The 19,568-nt window shown below is 47.4% G+C and overlaps 1 protein-coding gene across 8 annotated transcripts in view; it reads right to left on the bottom strand.

Moving 5' to 3' along the window:
* Nucleotides 1–19,568, bottom strand: part of SECISBP2 (SECIS binding protein 2) — a 41,471-nt gene that overhangs the window by 465 nt on the left and 21,438 nt on the right. For 6 of the 8 annotated variants that reach the window (XM_082403382.1, XM_082403384.1, XM_082403385.1 and 3 more), the window contains 7 exons: nucleotides 14,736–14,902; nucleotides 13,892–14,030; nucleotides 12,041–12,164; nucleotides 11,219–11,439; nucleotides 2,616–2,770; nucleotides 2,085–2,277; nucleotides 697–1,632 (listed from right to left, as the gene is read on the bottom strand). In XM_082403382.1, the coding sequence (XP_082259508.1) occupies nucleotides 1,529–1,632; nucleotides 2,085–2,277; nucleotides 2,616–2,770; nucleotides 11,219–11,439; nucleotides 12,041–12,164; nucleotides 13,892–14,030; nucleotides 14,736–14,902 (1,103 nt within the window). In that variant the 3' untranslated portion in view covers nucleotides 697–1,528. Of the gene's footprint in view, nucleotides 1–696; nucleotides 1,633–2,084; nucleotides 2,278–2,615; nucleotides 2,771–11,218; nucleotides 11,440–12,040; nucleotides 12,165–13,891; nucleotides 14,031–14,735; nucleotides 14,903–19,568 lie in introns of those variants that run through there. The other 2 variants (XM_082403383.1, XM_082403386.1) reach the window with 1 other exon arrangement.

Here is a 19,568-nt window from a genome sequence, read left to right as displayed (position 1 = left end):
TTTGTCAGTTTTATAATTCTAGACTGCTGAATGCAGCTGACTAGCTATTTAACTTTCTCCCTAAAAGTTCATTTGGAACCTTTACTCTCAATCTTTTCAAACCTACTGTAGTTGATATGGGGTGGGGTCCTCCCTGCTATTCCTCCTGGTGGCCCTGAGGGAGAAACCTGTGACAGGATGGAGGGCTTGGTGGACCAGACTGCATGTCCCTCATTTAAACAGCTCAGAAAGTGTATGGAAAAGCAGGGCACACACCGGGAACAACAGATGAGAAGACAGACCGGTGCTTCCCCCAGACGACCTCCACCTCGCCGCCAGCCCTGGCCACGCAGCGGGCCATTTCCGACTCCTTATTCCACTTTTATTTGTCACAGGCCACTCACTCTCATAGGTACATTCGGCATGACTGAATTAAACTAACAGTATTTGCAAGCCCACACGATACCTTGCTTGCTTGACAAGTGCAAAGCAGTGAAACTTCGTTCCTGCCATTTCCCGTGACCAGCCCGCCAGCAGGCTGGACCGAGGCGGGTCCAGCAACAGTCTCTAACGGTTAGTCGCTACTTCGAGACCCAAGAGGCCTGAGCGCAGCAAACCTCTCCCTGCTCAGTCCCCTTCAGTTCAAAGAAGAGTGCCCAAAAGACACGTATCAGGACGCAGGACCACTGATTAGACCAAGATGACTGGAGTCGCCAGTGAAATTAAATAATCACTCTTTATTCAAAATAAATAAACCCTCTTACTTACAGGAAAATATGAAAGTAAACTTCTATCCTTCTGGCTTCTAAGATAGAAACCACATTCAAAATATGTTCACTTACAAAAGAAAGAAAATATTTGTAGATTATGAAAACTGAAATTTAGGAACTTCAATATACATTTGTTTCTCTGCGAAATAAAGAATAAAAGGAATAATTCATGTCAAAAGGTCACAGGTTAGAGAACCGATTTTCCTCCTGAGGCTCATTTTAGCAAACCCTCCAAGTACCCCCAAATCTTCTGGCTGAAGAGCCACAACCTGAGAAAGGCACCCCTCCCCACCCCACCGCTCCTGCGCTAACACTGGCCCCCACAGTGCCCGTCCAGCGGCTTCTGCAGGGCTGTGCTGGTCACCGGGACTGGGAACATCAGGCTGGAACCCCGCCGCCTCCCAGCCACGTCACCTCGGGCCCCCGCTGCTTTCCACAAACTAACTTGGCTCCACTACTCTGCAATGGAGAGACGTTCCCTTAGCAGCAGAGTACTCCGAGCACCACCTTTTCCAGCATTTTCCAGACTCATATTGCACTCAGAGGGCCAAGGCTGCATCCCGAGGCTTTGTGAAAAGGTTTCCGCCAGCATACCAAGTGCCCGTCCATGGGACTCGCAGCTTTTGGATGCCTACAAACACTGCTGGTTAATTTCCCAATTAAACAGTCATACAAAACACACACTAGGTCAACGAAGAACTGAGAAAAAGAAAAAGACCCCGAAGTCTTTCAGCCCCTGCCCCCTTACCCCAAATACACAAACACACAGGAAAGAATTCTTATAAATTCAAGTTCATCATCTGAGAGGTCGAAGCCTTCAGCGATTCCTCCAGTTCCAGGGCACGTTGAGTGTATGCTTCCAGATGGTTTCTCCAGATTTCAACTGGAAACAAGAAAGCGCACAGCTGATGGACAGGCGGGGACAGTCAGGGAAGTCTCTTGGAAAGCAAGCAGCATGTGGCCTGCCCAGCGAACTAGCTCCCTAGATGGGGCCCAGCAAGGACTCAAGCCCAAGTCCCCAACTGCAACCCCCTCGTGAGCAGCATCAAACACCTTGGCGCACGCCGGCCTTGACAACCGCCCGCCAGGGATACAGCTGTCCTCAAGGATGCCCTCTGTTTGGGTGCCATCTGACCCGAGGTTTGTCTGAGACATCCACTGACCAGCCCTCCCAAGTTTGAGACCACCTCTTAAACAAGGGCCGGGTCTTAACGGGGCCTTTTGCAGCCGGTCCTGCCACAGTGGCCATGCTGCTCTCCTGGGCACCCTTTTTAAATCAGTGTCAATGAAGACTTAGAGGAGGCTCAACCCCAAATCCATTCCCCCAGCACTCACTGTAGCGTGGCTCCTCTTTTCCGGCAGGGGCCAGGGGTCTGTCCTCTGCAGAGCAGCTGGGGCCCTGCGTGGGCGGGCTAGCGGGTGCGAGGGGCCCAGGCTCTCCCGGCAGCTCCCAGTGCGCATTCTCCAGCATGGTCCTGTACGCCTGCCGGGCCGCCATCGTCAGCTCGACCATCTTGTGGAACTGGTCCTTGGGCAGAAACGAGAGCACAGGTGACATCCCCTGCAAACTGGCGATGGCGCCCTCCACAGGGAAGCAGGGTGATGCCCGCCTGCGGTGCTGCCCGAGGGAAGAGCAGGTGCTGACCTCAGGCCTGCTTAAGGCTCCTCTGTGGCAGCAGTGAGCCCGGAGCTAAATTCAGAATCACACTTCCATGCTTTTAAGGCAACAAGGCCACCAACGCTGCTGCCTTCAACACTGGGGCCCCGGAGGCTCAGGGCTGCTGTGCTGTGGAAGTGCAGACAGCCACCATCCCTCCCGACTCCCTTCCACGAGCAAGACAGGCCGGCGCCCCCTCGCCATCTCACCTGGGCCCCATCGTAGCTAAAGATCCCCACCACGCTGACAGGAACAGCCTTGTTCAGACTGCGCCCCAGAGCTTTGCGGTTGAGAGCAAACACAAAGGGGATGTTCTGCTCACAGGCGTAGTCAATGATGGTGTGCAGGGTGTCGTCCAGCCCACCTGGTCAAAGGACAACGAAAATGACAAGGAAGTGCATCACACGAGCATGCTGGTGACACTGGCCGCCAACGGCTTTTCCCGACAGTGACACTCCTGGCTATTTCCTTACTCAAGCCAGTGTCCCAGGCCAGGTTTCACCGGGAGAGAGCCAGTCACTGCGGTGCAAGTACACTATTACTTCGGCCACATGGAAGAAATCAACTCTCCAAGAGAGACGCTTCTAAAAGCAATAAAACATGATAAAACACGTCCACATCAAGTCAACAGCTGGTGCTGGTGCTGTGCGTAATGGAAAAATGAAGTCTTGGTAAGTATTTGCTGAATACCACGTGCCACCCTCGGTCTAACGGCCTCGTGTGGGCTGGCTCCTATATCCTCACAAAACCCTGAGGGGGAGGCTGCACCCCGCTTAGAAGTGGAAATCCAGAGCCCAGAGAGGTCACTGAGTACCTCCAACCCTGCCTCCCAGCGAAGCCACCAGACGGGCAGGAGTGGGGTGGGGGTGGCACCGAGAGCAGAGGGTGAAGGGAGCCCTGCGTGCGGGTGACGTGCCTGTGGAACCAGAAACCCAGCAGCACTGACGAGTTACCACCAACAGGAGGATCACATCTGGGCATCTGTGCACGAGTAATGCAGAAACCACCAGTCTGCACACACGCATCAGCCAGCTAAAATGTAAAACGGAAGAAATGACTCTATATATGACAACAACCAAAGATGACAACAGGTGGGGATAAATGTGGCAAGAAACGTGAGATTTATATAGCAACTTCAACATGCTAGTGAAACACAATAGAAAATCTAAACAAAAGGCACCTATGCTCTTGGATGGAATGATCCAATATGATCACATGTCAATTCTATGTTAACGTAAAACTTTTTATACTGTAATTTACTCTAAGTGGGATTTTTTTGAGAAATAAAAAAATATTGGGTTGGCCAAAAGGTTCGTTCTTTTTTTCCGTAAGATGTCTCTAGTAGCACTTAGCTGTCTTTAACTTCATTTGAAACAATTTTGTTAGATTGTATTGTGACAACTGTCATATCAGCATGCATTTAAAAAAACTTACCGAAATTGGTGAATTTTTTTTTTTTTTTAATTTATTTATTTGTGGCTGTGTTGGGTCTTCGCCTCCGTGCGAGGGCCCCCTCCAGCCGCGGCGAGCGGGGGCCACTCTCCATCGCGGTGCGCGGGCCTCTCATTATCGTGGCCTCTCTCGTTGCGGAGCACAGGCTCCAGACGCGCAGGCCCAGCAATTCTGGCCCACGGGCCCAGCCGCTCCGCGGCACGTGGGATCCTCCCAGACCAGGGCCCGAACCCGTGTCCCCTGCATCAGCAGGCAGAGTGTCAACCACTGCGCCACCAGGGAAGCCCAAAATTGGTGAATTTTTGTGTAGCCATTTTAATATTGAAGATGGAAGAAAAAAAGCAACATTTTCGGCATTTTATGCTTTATTATTTCAAGAAAGGTAAAAACGCAACGGAAACGCAAAAAAAAAGATTTGTGCAGTGTACGGAGAAAGTGCTGTGACTGATTGAATGTGTCAAAAGTGATTTGCAAAGTTTCGTGCTGGAGATTTCTCGCTGGCTGATGCTCCACGGTCGGGCAGACCAGTTGAAGTTGATAGCGACCAAATCAAGACACTGACTGAGAACAATCAATGTTATACCACTCAGGAGACAGCCGACATACTCAAAATATCCAAATCAAGCACTGAAAATCATTTGCACCAGCTTGGTTATGTTTTGCACCAGCTTGGTTATGTTAATCGCGTTGATGTTTGGGTTCCACACAAGTTAAGCAAAAGAACCTTCTTGACTGTATTTCCTTATGCGATTCTCTACTGAAATGTAACGAAAATGTTCCGTTTTTAAAACAAATTGTGATGGGTGATGAAAAGTGGATACTGTACAATAATGTGGAACGGAAGAGATCGTGGGGCAAGCGAAATGAACCACCACCAACCACACCAAAGGCTGGTCTTCATCCAAAGAAGGTGATGGTGTATATATGGTGGGATTGGAAGGGAGTTCTCTATCATGAGCTCCTTCTGGAAAACCAAACGATTAATTCCAACAAGTACTGCTCCCAGTTAGACCAACTGAAAGCAGCACTTGAAAAACATACAGAATTAGTCAAAAGAAAATGCATCATCTTCCATCAGGATAACGCAAGACTGCATGTTTCTTTGATAACCAGACAAAAACTGTTACAGCTTGGCTGGGCCGGGAAGTTCTGATTCATCCATCGTATTCACCAGACATTGCACCTTCGGATTTCCATTTATTTCAGTCTTTACAAAAATCTCTTGACTGAAAAAATTTCCATTTCCTGGAAGACTGTAAAAGGCACCCGGGACAGTTCTTTGCTCAAAAAGATAAAAAGCTTTGGGAAGATGGAATTATGAAGTTGCCTGAAAAATGGCAGAAGGTAGCGGAACAAAAGGGTGAATACGTTGTTCAATAAAGTTCTTGGTGAAAATGAAAAATGTGTCTTTTATTTTTACTTAAAAGTCAAAGAAACTTTTTGGCCAACCCAATACACAATATGAGAACAGCCTTTTGAAAAAGGAAACTAACGTCAGGCTAGCATCGCCAGGTATTAAAGCTTACTATAAAACTACAAGAACGTAAACGAGGGGATGAAGAACGACAGAATGGAAGGTCCAGAAACGAGCCAAATGCGTGGCACTTGAGCAGGTCGGCAAAAGCACTCTGAAGCACCGGAGAAGGCGCAGAAGGGACAGCGAGCGGGTCAGCCTCTGCAAAGATCCATCTTAGACTAAAACGCATTCAACCTAAACAAAAATGAAAACATGGAAGAACCAGGAAAAAAAACAGAATTAAGAAAAAAAAATCTTTAATAACCCTGGAGTAGGAAGGTCGATGAATGACATAAAACCTAGATGCAATAAAAACAAGAATAAAAAATACCAATATGTACACACCTGAAGTCTCTGCACGGCCAAAAAAGGTTTAAAGAGAAACAGGCACGTGACAAAACAAAAATATTTACAACTCTTACCCAAAGGAGCTCTTATTTATTAAAAAAAGGTACACATAAATATAAAAAAGACTGACATCCTAAAAGACAAATGGGCAAAGAATAAACAATTTACAGAAAATGCCAAGCCCTTAAACAAGCGGAAAGGTGCTCAACCTCCCTTCACAAGAAAATGCTAACAGAATCTTCCCAAGAGGGTGGGGAGGCCGGGAGGAAGCAGCACGCCCGGCTGTGGGGGCTGCAGTGTCCCTGGGGGGCAGCGTGGCATGTGCGTTAACCTGGTAAGTGCACAGGCCGTTTCGCTCTAGGAATGTACCTACAGAGATGTTCAGTAAGAAATGACAGTGTGTGGACTTTCCTGGCGGTTCAGTGGTTAAGACCACGCTTCCATTGCAGGGGGTGTGGGCTCGATCCCTGGTCAGGGAGCTAAGATCCTGCATGCCGCGCAGCGTGGCCGAAAAGAAAGAAAAAAGAAAAAAACTACACTGTGAAAGGTACATCCTTGTTTACGGCTACAGAAATCTGAATGCAACTGAAGTGTCCATCAGCCCAGGACTGCGCAGCCAGAAGAATGGGAGGGTCCCGAGCCAGAATGATACTAAAAAGAGCAAGGGGTCTTCCCTGGTGGCGCAGTGGTTGAGAATCCGCCTGCCAATGCAGCGGACACGGGTTCGAGCCCTGGTCTGGGAAGATCCCACATGCCGCGGAGCAAGTGGGCCCGTGAGCCACAATTACCGAGCCTGCGCATCTGGAACCTGTGCTCTGCAACAAGAAAGGCCGCGATAGTGAGAGGCCCGCGCACCGCGATGAAGAGTGGCCCGCACTTGCCACAACTAGAGAAAGCCCTAGCACAGAAACGAAGACCCAACACAGCCATAAATAAATAAATAAATAAATAAAATTAAAAAGAGCAAGGCACAAATGGGATCCAGGACACCAGATCACACACACACGGACTATCAAGGACACATCAAAATATGGCAATGCTGGTTGCCTCTGGATGGTGGGAAGTATCTGGGGGACTTACTCCCAAAGGAAAGTAACAAGCACTGAATCCTGCCCTCTTGCATGGAGAGCTCTTTGAACCTAGCATCTGGAAGGTTACAGCATGGCATTGCCCCGGTTCCTCTGCAAACTGACCAATTCCTGAGCGAACACACAATGTCTGCATGAGAAGGAAGAATTTCCCAAGATCTCCTATCACCTGGTATCTAATTACATATGATTACCTAATCTTCTTTCAAAAGAAGAACTTCTCAAATGCACATCCTACTGCTCTGAGGGAACTGGGAACTCATTCTGCAGCTGGTTTGACTGGGCATTAATGGTTAAGCCCCACATCCCTTAAATCTGCCCACCCCCCTGCCCCAGATCTCCCTGAAGAGTATCAAAGAGGATGAGGATGAAATCTCTCAGGATATAAACTTTAAAGAAAAAACAGTTCTGGGCAGGCGGTGAAAAGCGGGAGATGGGACCAGAGGTGAGGCGATGGCTGTGTTCCTTACAGTGAGATATTTTCAGCTTACCATGGGAGGCTGACCGCGTCTCTTCAACATCAGCCCCATGGCCTCTCACTCAAGGGTCTGTCTCTGCCTTGTGTCCACCCCAACCCAGGAGCTGGTCACAAAGGCTGTTACAGCAGTGTGCAGAAAAGAGCTATAATGCGCCCGGCCCAACAGCTGCCATCCATAAAAAGGCCAGCTTACTTGGTTGACCCTTCACTGGTCCCTGAATTTGGGCTTTGGGAGGACCCGTCACCCCACCTGGGAAGAGTGGCTACTGTACCCAAAATGCATGTGAGGATTACACTGAACACCAGATTTCCTTCTGTGAGTCTGGAATGTGGGGACATGCCAGGCAGAGGGTGCCCATGTGACCAGCCCCAAGGAGCCTCCCTCGTAGATGACATCACACTTCACACATGTTGTCACATCTCGTTTTGAGGGAATTCAGCGCATCCTCTCTGACTCCCCCGGGAGAGGACACTGGAAGCATGCACTGCTTTCCCCGACACAGCAGCCAAGTCGAGATGGTTTTGCTCAGCCGACGTTACTAGTGAGAGCTGAAAACATCTCCAAGTGCCGACTTCTCAAAGTTCCACAGGAAGACAACTTAAAACAAGCAAATGCTCAATCAGGTAAACAATTTCCATTTAAAGTTTAAGTACAGAATTATCAGGCAAATGCCACTCGGAGCAAATACAGTATTTTAACATAATCCCAGGCTGTAATACTAAATTTTACCTGTAAAATAACCGCAATCTATTGGCTATCTTTTCCAAGGAATAAACATTCCTAAAACACATAATCGAGTTCTTTATGCTTCAAAGCAAAAAAAAAAAAACAATGTAGGGACGGATGATTCAACAACGTATTTTAAATGTATAACAAATCCTTGAGATGCCCATCAGTACATTCTTAGCTCCATTCTCTGGCACAGTCAGAGGAGTGGGGGCTTAAAGAAAGAGCAAGGTGGACTGCCAACTGAATACACACATTCCCGTTTCTTGGTTTGTCTTTTTTTTTTTTTTAATTTTTTATTTTAGTTTTTAAATTTATTTATTTTTGGCTGCTTTGGGTCTTCGTTGCTGCACGTGGGTTTTCTCTAGTTGCGGCGAGCGGGGGGCTGCTCTTCGTTGAGGTGCGCGGGCTTCTCACTGCAGTAGCTTCTCTTGTTGCAGAGCATGGGCTCTAGGTGCGCGGGCTTCAGTAGTTGTGGCACACGGGCTCAGTAGTTGTGGCACACGGGTTCTAGAGCGCAGGCTCAGTAGTTGTGGCACACGGGCTTAGTTGCTCTGTGGCATGTGGGATCTTCCCAGACCAGGGCTCGAACCCACGTCCCCTGCATTGGCAGGCGGATTCTTAACCACTGTGCCACCAGGGAAGTCCCTGGTTTGTCTTTTAAAGGTGAAAATCCACAGGAGAATGCAAGATAAGAGCAAAAAAGTTTTGGAAGCTGAAACACAAACAGCTGACTCAGCTGACCTAAGCCAACAATGGGAAAACACCTAGACCCAGCCATTTATACCCTAGAATTCAATCCCCAGAGCTTGGCAGCTAACTGGCAGCACTGGGCACTTCAGAGACAGGGTGAAGTTCAGATGAGGTGACAGCAAGTTGGTGTCCAGACCCACTTCACCCAGCCGACATGCCAGTGCCGGGCCTCTGGTGAGGCAGGGCGGCAGGTCTGTGGGACACTGGGACCCACACTTCTAACCGTGGGCGTAAGGACAAGGTCACAGACTCCCAGGGGGTAAGAGTTCTTCCCCAGGGAATACGGAGTCAGAGCGACAGAGCAGCAGCCCAGCTGTCATCCTACAGCAGAGGTTCTAGCTTGGTATCCACAGCAGCAACTAAGAACTTACTAGAAATGCAAATTTTGGGGCCTGCTGGACCTGCTCAGGAAGAAACTGGAATCTGTGTCTTCACCAGCCTCCTGGGTGACTCTGATGCTCACTACAGTTTGAGAACCACTGCCCTCAAATGCAGCTCAAAGCCTTTAAATGCCAGCCCCGCCCCCAGATTTCTAGTCAGCTTTAAAAGCTGTTAAAGACAAACAGGGGACTTCCCTGGCGGTCCAGTGGTTAAGACTCCGTGCTCCCAATGCAGGGGGCACAGGTTCGATTCCTGGTCGGGGAACTAAGATTCCACATGCCGCACGGTGTGGCCAAAAAAATTTAAAAATTAAAAAAAAAAAACAAAAAGAAACAGATAGCAGACACCGGTATCTGCAGAAACCTCCACCATGAGATCAAAACAGCAAACCACCTGGGAAGGGAGGCTATGCAGGGAGAAGGAACCTTCACATCACTATTATTCTCAAGGAGGAAACACATCCACAGAGCAACGGCAGCTGCAACACACAAAGAAACTTCAGAGAACAATAAAAATAGCTCCCAGAAATTAAAAATAATAGCAGAAATAAAAAACTCTATAGAAAGGTTGAGACATAGCTGAAGAATCCTTACAGAAAACAGAACCAAACGAAAGAGGTGAAAGGAAGAAGAGGAAAAGTCACAGGAGGACAGCAGTGCAGGAGGCCCACCATCTGAGCAACGTGGTTCCAGGAAGAGCCTAGAGAGGACCGACTGTAGGGAGATCCAGAGCACAAACCCCACAGCACGTCCCAGAACTGAGAGCACTGCCTGCAAACCGCCCCACCTCCCGGAACCCTGGGCACAAGGAATTTCCCACAAGCTTCCAGAGAGAAGGGAGAACAAAGGGGAAAAGGTCGGAAATCAGAAAGACTGGATTTCAAGCACCATCTTCTAAATATGCTGCCATGTACCCTTTCTCTCATAAGCCACTGGGGGATGTGCACAGCCCGAGACAAAGGAGTGCACGGGAGCCACTAAACACCACACCCCAACAGGAGAAGGGGGAGGCCGCCCCCAGGACGACAGCTGCACAGGAAGCACAGAGCCCGGAACGATTCCAGAAGAGAAGCTGCAGAATGCCCGATGCACCCACTGCCTTAAGAGGTTCAGGCGGCTGGCTGAGAGCTTGAGGAGGGATTCATGTCAAGCCCAGCGCCTGCCATGGGACTGTGGTGGGGACACTGCCAGCACACAACCAAACAGGCAGGTCCCCTGAGACCCCTTTCTGATGGCTGGGACTGCACCTGCCCTGAACTAGGACGGGGACGAGCCCACTGGGCTGGCAATGAGCAGATCCAGATCCAGCTGCTGCCCTAGTGCCCCTGGGTGCTGCAGGCAAGTCAGGAAACCTCAAGTCTTCAGACTGGAACAGCAACCGGAAAAGCTCAGGGCTAGGATCTGGACTGGATCCCTGAAAGTCCAGTTCCAGCCGAGTGGAAGTTTACACTGAAGGAGAGAGGATCAGGACCAGAGAAGGACTCCAAACACTTACACGAAGATGGAGGACCAGTGTCTAAGTGACGGCATTCTGCTCTTAACTAACAACCCCTCTACTGCACAGCCTGAGGAGGACACAAAATGGACCACCCAAGGGCCAATGGGAGGTGTCACAGACGTCCATCTGTCGGTCACCTCGCCCAGCATATCACATCCCGAAAAACAGAACCTTCCAGCATCAGTAAGATGGCCAAGTGCTTGGACAAACCCATCTTTAATCACTGGACAGATGAGTTAGTCACAGACTGAGCAAGCACATTTAAAACGGACAAAAGCCCAATGCAGGGACCGCCTAGCTGCCAGTCACAAAGCCTCTGTGGTGTGAGTGACCAGTGACCACAAGAGGCCTGCGCGGGCCAGCTGAGCCACACTGTGAAGACCACAGCCTGCCTCACAGAGGAATGCGCTGGCTGATCCGATAAACTCTGGAAACAAATTACTCTATTAAGAGAAAATGAAACAAACTGAGCTGCCGAGGCCTCAGTGCCCCTTAGCCGCTGACGGGTGTGTGGTGGCCAGAGGGCGTGTACTGCAGCGGGCCACACGCCAGGAACGACACAGCGCCCTTACCTTTTGACTGTATCTTCTCACAGTTGGGGGAGATGATGATGCATTTCAACTTTCTGAGCTTCAGATGTTTGAGAACTTCCCTCAGCCCCAACACAAGTCGGCGTTTGGTCTTAGCCTTGACTGGATCTTTCTGGTACATACGATCTTGGAAACGAACCAGCTCTTTCAGCAGGTCCGTAACACAAGCGTCAACTTCTTTACTGAGCATCTGGCTGCAGTAGCTGAAAGAAACATTAGACACGGTCACGTTCCCACTGGCTGTGACACTCCAGTGCGCGGCTCCTGGCACACCTCAGATGAGGCGGACAGCGTGCCCCTTTCAAGAAATCACGCTTTGAGAGCAATACTAGTCAAAAAGGTGGAACTCCTGATAGGATTTTACGGAAGGTATGGATGGAGGCATCCTCTCCAGCCCCAACTACAAGGGACAAAGACCTCGGGGCCCCATGTCCCCAGGGCGGCCACTCCTGGGCACCTCTCCTCATGAAAAAAAATGTTTGGAGAGTCTACCCTGAAGAAAAGTGGGAGGGAAGGAGGCAGAGCACCCTAAGAAATTACGTACAGAAATTACACAACGAGAGGGAACCCAGATGCAACGGGCTGTCACCTCACTACCCGTTCCCCCAACCACAACTTGGATTCAAGGGCACCTCTGGCATCACGGCACTAGGACCTCTCGGGAGCAGATTAGGTAGCCCTGGCATGTGTTACAACCAGGTCCTAGCCACCTTCCACCGAGAGGATGCAAACATCCAAGAACTCAACGCCCAGTGTCAGAGTGAGCACAGTGCCCCAGGCCCCACAGCTGCCCAGCTCACTCACTCCCGGAACCGCCGGCTGTGGATCTTGGGGCAGGCCTCCACCTCCTTCTGGGGCTCAGCTCCCAGCCGGTCTTCTGACTTGCTCTCTGCCACAGAAGCACAGGACACCGACTCTTCCGTTCCCCCTGGAGTTTCAGAGAAAGAAGTCACAGCATGGGCCCTCCGGGGCTCCACACACAGCCTGCGGGGACCGACAGCACGGCCCCTCCGGGGCTCACACACAGCCTGCGGGGACTGACAGCACGGCCCCTCCGGGGCTCACACACAGCCTGCGGGGACTGAGGCAGGGAACGCTCAGCAGGGGCAGTGTCGCCAGAGCAGCCCGAGCCGGCGGCACACACCCGCCACATCCAGACACGGCCACCGAGTGTCACAGCAGGCAGACGAGTGACGGGAATGGCTTGGGAAATCAGAAGAACCGGGCGACTCTCTGCACTGCCTAGAGGTGTCTCCCCGCCCCTTATTTAGTTATTTACTTATTTTTATTGCGGCAAATATTTCCAAAATTTACCATTTTAACTGTTTTTGTTTTTTTTGGCCACACCACGCAGCATGTGGGATATTAATTCCCCAACCAGGGATGGAACCCAAGCCCCTGGCAATGACAGCGTGGAGTCCTAACCAGTGGACCACCAGGGAATTCCCTAACCATTTTTAAATGTGTGGTTCAGTGGCCAAATTTATTTTTTAATTTTGAAATTTAACCTGAAGTCCTTATCAGTAAGTTTTAAAAGCAGGTTTATTAGTTCTCAATTTTTTTGCACTTAAATGCTTGAAACCATTCCTTTATCAAATAACCCTTAAAAGAGAAGCTGAACATCTAAACTGGGAGAGCCACAATAGGTGTGTTTAAACCCATCAGACAGGATTCAATAACAGCTTACAACACTCAAATTGTTACTTCTAGACACTTCCAAAGTGCAAGTGCAATAACATCACCAAGGGAAGGAGTTCACCCACCAGGGAAGACAATGTCCCATGGCTGGCCTCTCCACCACCGAAAGGCGTAGCTTGTAAAACCCCTGGCAGCCTGTATGGCAGGAGCCTCTAGGCTGGGTGGCAGTGGACCCAACCCCAAGATCCACCCCGGGGAAATGCCAGCAGGAGGGGTGCTCACGTTCCCTATACACATCCCACACTGCCACAGCACCTCTGCTTCTAATGGCCCCAAAGTGGAAACGCCCACAACGCTCACGTGCCACCTGGCACGTCTGTACTCCTGGATGCTATGCAGCAATGACAATCGGGAACTACCTCTACAGGCCACAGACATACTGCTGGGCAGAGGGGCACACACTCCAAGATTCCACTGGAACAAAGCCTGAAAGCTCACGGGTAGGGCTGCAGACAGGGCTGAGGCCTTGACCGGGAATCATGGGGACTGTGGGGCTGATACACCTCTGAACTTGGTAAAAAGCCCTCAAGCTATATGCTTATGATTTGTGTACTGTTCTGAATGTATAATTCACTAAAATGCTTACTTCACCCATTTTTTGTATGACACCATGTCTCACACACTTGTGGGCAAGCAGCTCTGCAGTTAATGGTGTTAATTCTCATGGCACTTCAAATTGCGAGGACCATCCAATGCCACACAGATCAAACTCAGGGGCCTCACCCCTCTGTCCCTCTCACCCCTGAGAAGCAGAGACACCAGAAGCTCCACCTGCCCCTAGGGACGTCCTCTTACTGTCAAGTTAGGAGACTGAAAACTTCTGCATTCCTGAGGCCCAACGCCCACGTGCTTTTACCACACAGGGACAAGGGCTGGGCAAAGCCCAGACAGTCGGCTGTGCATACGGCCGCCTCCGCTGAAGGATTCTTTAAGCAGCAAGCCAACAGAACTCGGTACCTGAGGGGTCAGGCTGCCCGAGGGCCTGGTCATCACCACCGCTCTCTCCATCTTGCACATCGTCACTGGCAAAAGCTGGGCTCACAGCATTTTCTTGGAGACGCTGCTGCTTTCTCTCCTGCCGCTCTTTCAAAATAATCTTTAAAATTAAATAAACGATCAAAACACCTAAATACTTGTACTTAAAAATAAGCTCTTCTGCAAAATAAGCCACCCAAGTTCAGCCGGTTGGCACCGTGCCTGTTTGTGCCCTTACTCCCCAACCCCCCCATGGGTGGGCCCAACCCTCTCAACCACAGCCCAGGAGCAGCATGGTCCCCCTGGGTGCACAGAGCAGGGCATGCGAGAACTGGGCTCTGATGCAACTGTGCAGCTCAACTGTTACCTGGCCCCAGGCAAGACACGCCTTCCTCAATCTGACACCCACTACACTCCACAGGCTGCTTTGAGAGTTAAATCAAAGAACGTGTGCCAGGAAGTGTCCAATATTTACCAAATCTGAGCATCAGACAGATTGCCTTGGGTAGAATGAGGGTAAACAATGTGAATGAGAACATAGTCCCCCCATTTCTGGTTTTCTGTCCATGTCACTCCAAAGTATTAAAATAAATAAATAAGGCCTCCCCCTCCAGCAGCTAAGGCACCCTGCTTCGCTCGCTCTAGCACCCCACGTGGGAAGAGCAAGGGATCATCTTTCAGAGAATCGTGTACCCATCTTGACAAGAGCAGGTTCAAATGAAAGTGAAGGTTAAAATCTAAAAATGTAAGAGTCGAAAGGAGTAACACAGATACAGGAGAGTCTGTAGGTTTTCTCGCGCCCAATTTCAAACAAAACACCACACACCTTCTTCAACGAGGTTGGCTTCTTGGCCTTGGGGACCTCCCTCTGCTTCCCCTTCTTCATCAGGGGGGCGCTGGAGTCTAAGGGGTTGTGCGGGGTCTTCACCTGGCCAAAGCTGTGGCCCTTCTTCCCTGACATGGAGTCTTTGGAGAGGACGGGCACTGCTCCGACTACAACACAGGAGGGACACATGGCTCAGGCTGCCGCCCGCCACCTGCCCGGCTCCAGAGGGCAGGCTCGCTGCAGATCTGTCTCAGGGGCTCCATATGCTGCCCGCCCATCCCCACGACCTTGCTCATCCTCATCAAAGTGTCCCTTAGAGAACCAGCTTCCCATCCCTGTAATCAAATCTCCTATGTTGTAATCAAATCTGTAATCAAATCTCCTATGTTGCTCAGTAAAGTCTGATGATGTGTGGGTCTCATTTTTTGATTAAGAATTTTTCCGGGTAGCTTGTACTTAAGATGCCTTTTACTCCACCATTTGCAGTTGACACTGCCTTTGCAGAAGTTGGCCACTGGCTTTCCTATGCATACCTTCTACCTCACTACCTTATAAGGTCCTCGTAAGATCCTAGTAATATTTCAAGTTGATTCTCTTGAGTTTTCTAGACATAAACATACCTTCCTAAATTCCTTGCGCAGTGTAAATACATGACCACAGTCACTACTCAGTACACTTCCACTGCATGCTATGGTTCTGTTCTACTTCCCACCTTGTTCCTGTTCCCGAGGAAACAGTTAACTTGTTCATACTTTCCCCCTACTTTTTAATCAGGAAAATTTCTAAACACATACCAAAGAAAAAGAGAATGTATAACAACAAACCCGCGTACTCACTGTCCAGCTTCAACAACCATCAGTATTTTTCCAAATATATTTTACCCACCCTCCTTAATTTTGGAATATGTTTTTAAAGTGCTGTGTAGACACAGGGGTGACTCCTGGAAAGGCAAGCCAAAAACAAAATAAAAACAAAAAAAAAATAACTAAGCAGAGACATCAACAACCACACACGGCAGGGAAGACAGCCACCAAATTCAGACCAGGGCAGTTCCTTAAACAAAACAAAAAAACCCCATCACAATCACTACTCTCAGAAGGAAAAAATCAAATCCAGAGTTGCTGCAATATATTAACTAAAACATTCAGTATTCAACAAAAAATTTTTCAAACTTTCAAAGAAACAAGAAAGTGTGACCCATACTACAGAAAAAAGGAAGTTAACAGAAACTGCCTTTGAGTGCTCCCAGCTGTGGGACACAGCTGACCAAGACTTCAAGGCAACTATGAGAACAGATGAAAACACAGGATTTCAATAAATACAAATAACAAAGGAGAAAGGCTCAGCAGCAGATTTGAGATGGTAGAAAAATCAGTGAACATGAAGATAAATCAATAGAAACTATTCAATTTAAAGAAAAATTTTAAAAGATTGAAAAAAATGAAGACAGCCTCAAGAGACCTGTGGAGCAAAAACAAGCATACCACTATATACATATAATGGGAGTGCCAGGAGAGGAAAGAGAAAAGACAAAAAATATTCTGAAGAAATAATGGCCCTAAATTTCCCAAATTTGATGAAAACTTTAATCTACAAAGCCAAAATAGGATAAATATTACCAAAGGTAGGATAAATTTAGAGATTCCCACCTAGACATATCATAGTCAAACTGTTGCAGGTGGAAACAAAGAAAAACTATGGAAAGTAGCAAGGGAAAAACAACTCATCACAGAAAGTGGAACAACAAGACAAGTAATATCTGACGTCTCACTGACAACAATGGAGGCAAGAAGGCAATGGAATGACATTCAAAGTATTGGGAGAAAAAAAACGTCAACCAAAAATTCTATACCCGGCAAAACTATCCTTCAAAAGATGAATGTAAAATATAGATGTTCCTAGATAAACAATGACTGACAGAATTCGTTTCTTAATTTACTTATTTATAAGCAACCACTTACTTTTTTATTTGTAAGAAAATAATATTTTTAAAGTAAAGGAAAAAATCAACAAAGGAATCAAAATGGTACTCTATATTTAACACAAAATAAAGCAGTTAAGGATGAACAGAAGAATAAATAAGACATGCAAGAATCAGAAAAAAATAGCAACAGCAGTAAATCCAACCACAGTAACAATTACATTAAACATGAATGAGTAAAACACCCCACTCAACAGGCAGAGATTGTTAGCCTGGATAAAAAAGAAAGCTCTGACTATATGCTCTCTACAAGAAACATATCTTAAAGACACTGTCTGCTAGGTGGCCAGGGCTACTCTTCCCTATGCTGCTGGTAAAAACATTCACCTCCTCTTTAATCTGACCAGCCAGCTGGGAAGGCCTGACTTCGGCTCCAGAATAGACATAAGCCTCCAAAGCCCTTTGACTTAAGTTGTGTTCTGGCAAGAAAGCCCCACATAGGGGTACTTGGTACTGGCTCATCTAAAATAAAGAGAAACCCTGAATTCCTCTTAGCTAATTTTTACTTTTTCTGGAAAGAATGGTTCCATTGCTGTTGTCAAAAAGGAAGGTGATGGACATGTCAGTATTTGGGCATTCCTGGGATCTCTGGCCAAAATGTCATTTCAATACTACCAAAATCCCAACCTTACAATCTGACAACCTCAAATACTTAAAAATATCATCTGATTGAGGGCCCCCACTCCTTGCAAAACTGTTTATGTACTTCACACACAACTGCATCTAAAAGGTCCAACTTGAACCTAGTTGCAGAACAGCCATCTCATATAGCCTCAGAGGTAGTTCCCTCACTTTTCCTGCTTTTACCTTTGACTGGAGATCTAGAACGCTCAGTCAGTAGTTTACACACTTCCCTGCAGGCTCCCCAAGAAGCTACATTCTTCAGAATCAGAGGTTGGCCAAGCACCTTGCAGATTTCTCTGGAAAGGCCAACACTGCAGGCCTTTACCAAACAGAAGACGAGCTGAGAAAAGCAACTCTGAGGAATATCTAAGAAGGCAGTGGTCCCAAGTTTTGATATATGTAAGAGTTACTCACACATGTGTTGTATAAAACTGTGGATCCTGAAATGAATAAAATTACCAAAATCATTGAGACAAAGAAATTTAAATACAGACTGGATACAAGATGCTAGCAAGAAATAATCATTAATATTATTAGACAGGAGGATGGCAGAGTGGTTCAATTAAAAATAAAATCACCATCAATTAGAGATACTGATGTATTTATAGGCTAAATGACCTGATGTCTACCAGTACTTCAGGAAAAAAAAGTAGAGTTCCAGATGCAACAAGACTGGCAAAATGTTAACTGATGGAGCTGGGTAATGGGCACATGGTGGCAGTATTCATCATATTCTCTCTACTTTTGATTATGTTTTAAATTTTCCACCACAAAAAAGTGAAAAAGACAAAACAAAACCAAAAATCCCACTGTGTGCTTGTTAAAAACACCTACTGCCCTTCCCATACCAAGTGGTTCTAGTGTACCACTTCTGAGATGTTCCTGGAACCTGCACTTTCAGCTCGCTCCCAGGCAGTACCATTGCTGGCAGTCCTGGGGATACTGTGTGAAAAAGAAACACTGGGTTCAGGGACACACTGTCAACTGGTGCCTCAGCTACACTGTACTTGGGCTAAATTAACTGCATTCAGACATTTTAAATTTGTACTCTGGGCTTTTAATAAAGGTCACTATGAAACTCACTAAAATTTACTTCTGCTGTAGCCATGAGAAGGCTATTTAGGAAGCTGCTGACTATATCATTCAGCAGCCCATATAAAATCATCTGCCGGAGAAAGAGTGTTTAGAATTTTCAGCTTCAAAAAAATCCCACCTCCACCCCCATCAGAATGGCTAAAATTAAGACCAACAACATCAAATGTTGATGAGGATGTGGAACCAGGAGAACGTTCATACATTACTGGTGAGTGTAATATGGTACACAGGCAGTTTGGAAAACAGTCTGGCAACTTATAAACTAAATACCACGTGGCCCAGCAATTCCACTCTCCCAAGAGAATTTTAAAAAGACACTCAAATACTTGTACATGAATATTCACAGCAGTATTATCCACAACAGCCAAAAAGTGCAAACAGCCTAAATGTCCATCAATAGATAAAGAAATTGTGGTCAACAGAATATGATTCGATCACAACAAACACTGGTGAAATAAGATACATGAACATGGATGAACATCAAAGACATTAAGCTAAGTGAAAGCAGACTGACACAAAAGGTCGCAAACTATATGATTCCATTTATATAAAATGTCAGAATAGGCAGATCCATAGGTAGTTGCCAGGGGCTGGGGAAAGGAGGAAAATGGGGAGCTTAATGGGTAGGGGTTTCCTTTTGGGGTGATAAAAATATTAGGAACTAGACAGAGGTGATGGTTACAACACTGTGGATGTACTAAACGCCACTAAATTGTACAGTGTAAAATGGTTAATTTTATGCTACATGAATTTCATCTCAATAAAAAACAAAAAGGAACTACTGACATATATCTACAGTGTAAGTAAATCACAAAAATACTGTGTCGAGTGAAAGAAACCTTACACAAAGACACATATACTAAGATTCCACTTACATGAAGTTCTAGAACAAGGAAAAACTAGTCTATGGCAGAAAAAAAATCAGAACCATGGTTGCCTGCGGGTAGCAGCAGGGAATGACTGGGATGGGAAGGGGCTGAGGAAAATTTCAAGGGTGCTGACGATGTTCTACATAGCCAGGAGTCTAGGTTACACAGTTATACATTTGCCAAAAGGCTTCAAATGGTGCACTTAAGATCTGCGCGTGTCACTAAATGCATATTTTACCTCCAAAGGAAAAGAAGAGCCATAAA

Source organism: Balaenoptera borealis (genome assembly GCF_965194805.1).
Source record: "Balaenoptera borealis genome assembly, chromosome: 8".
In the NCBI taxonomy this organism is placed as follows: Eukaryota; Metazoa; Chordata; class Mammalia; order Artiodactyla; family Balaenopteridae; genus Balaenoptera; species Balaenoptera borealis.
This window is presented reverse-complemented; position numbering and strand designations above follow the sequence as displayed.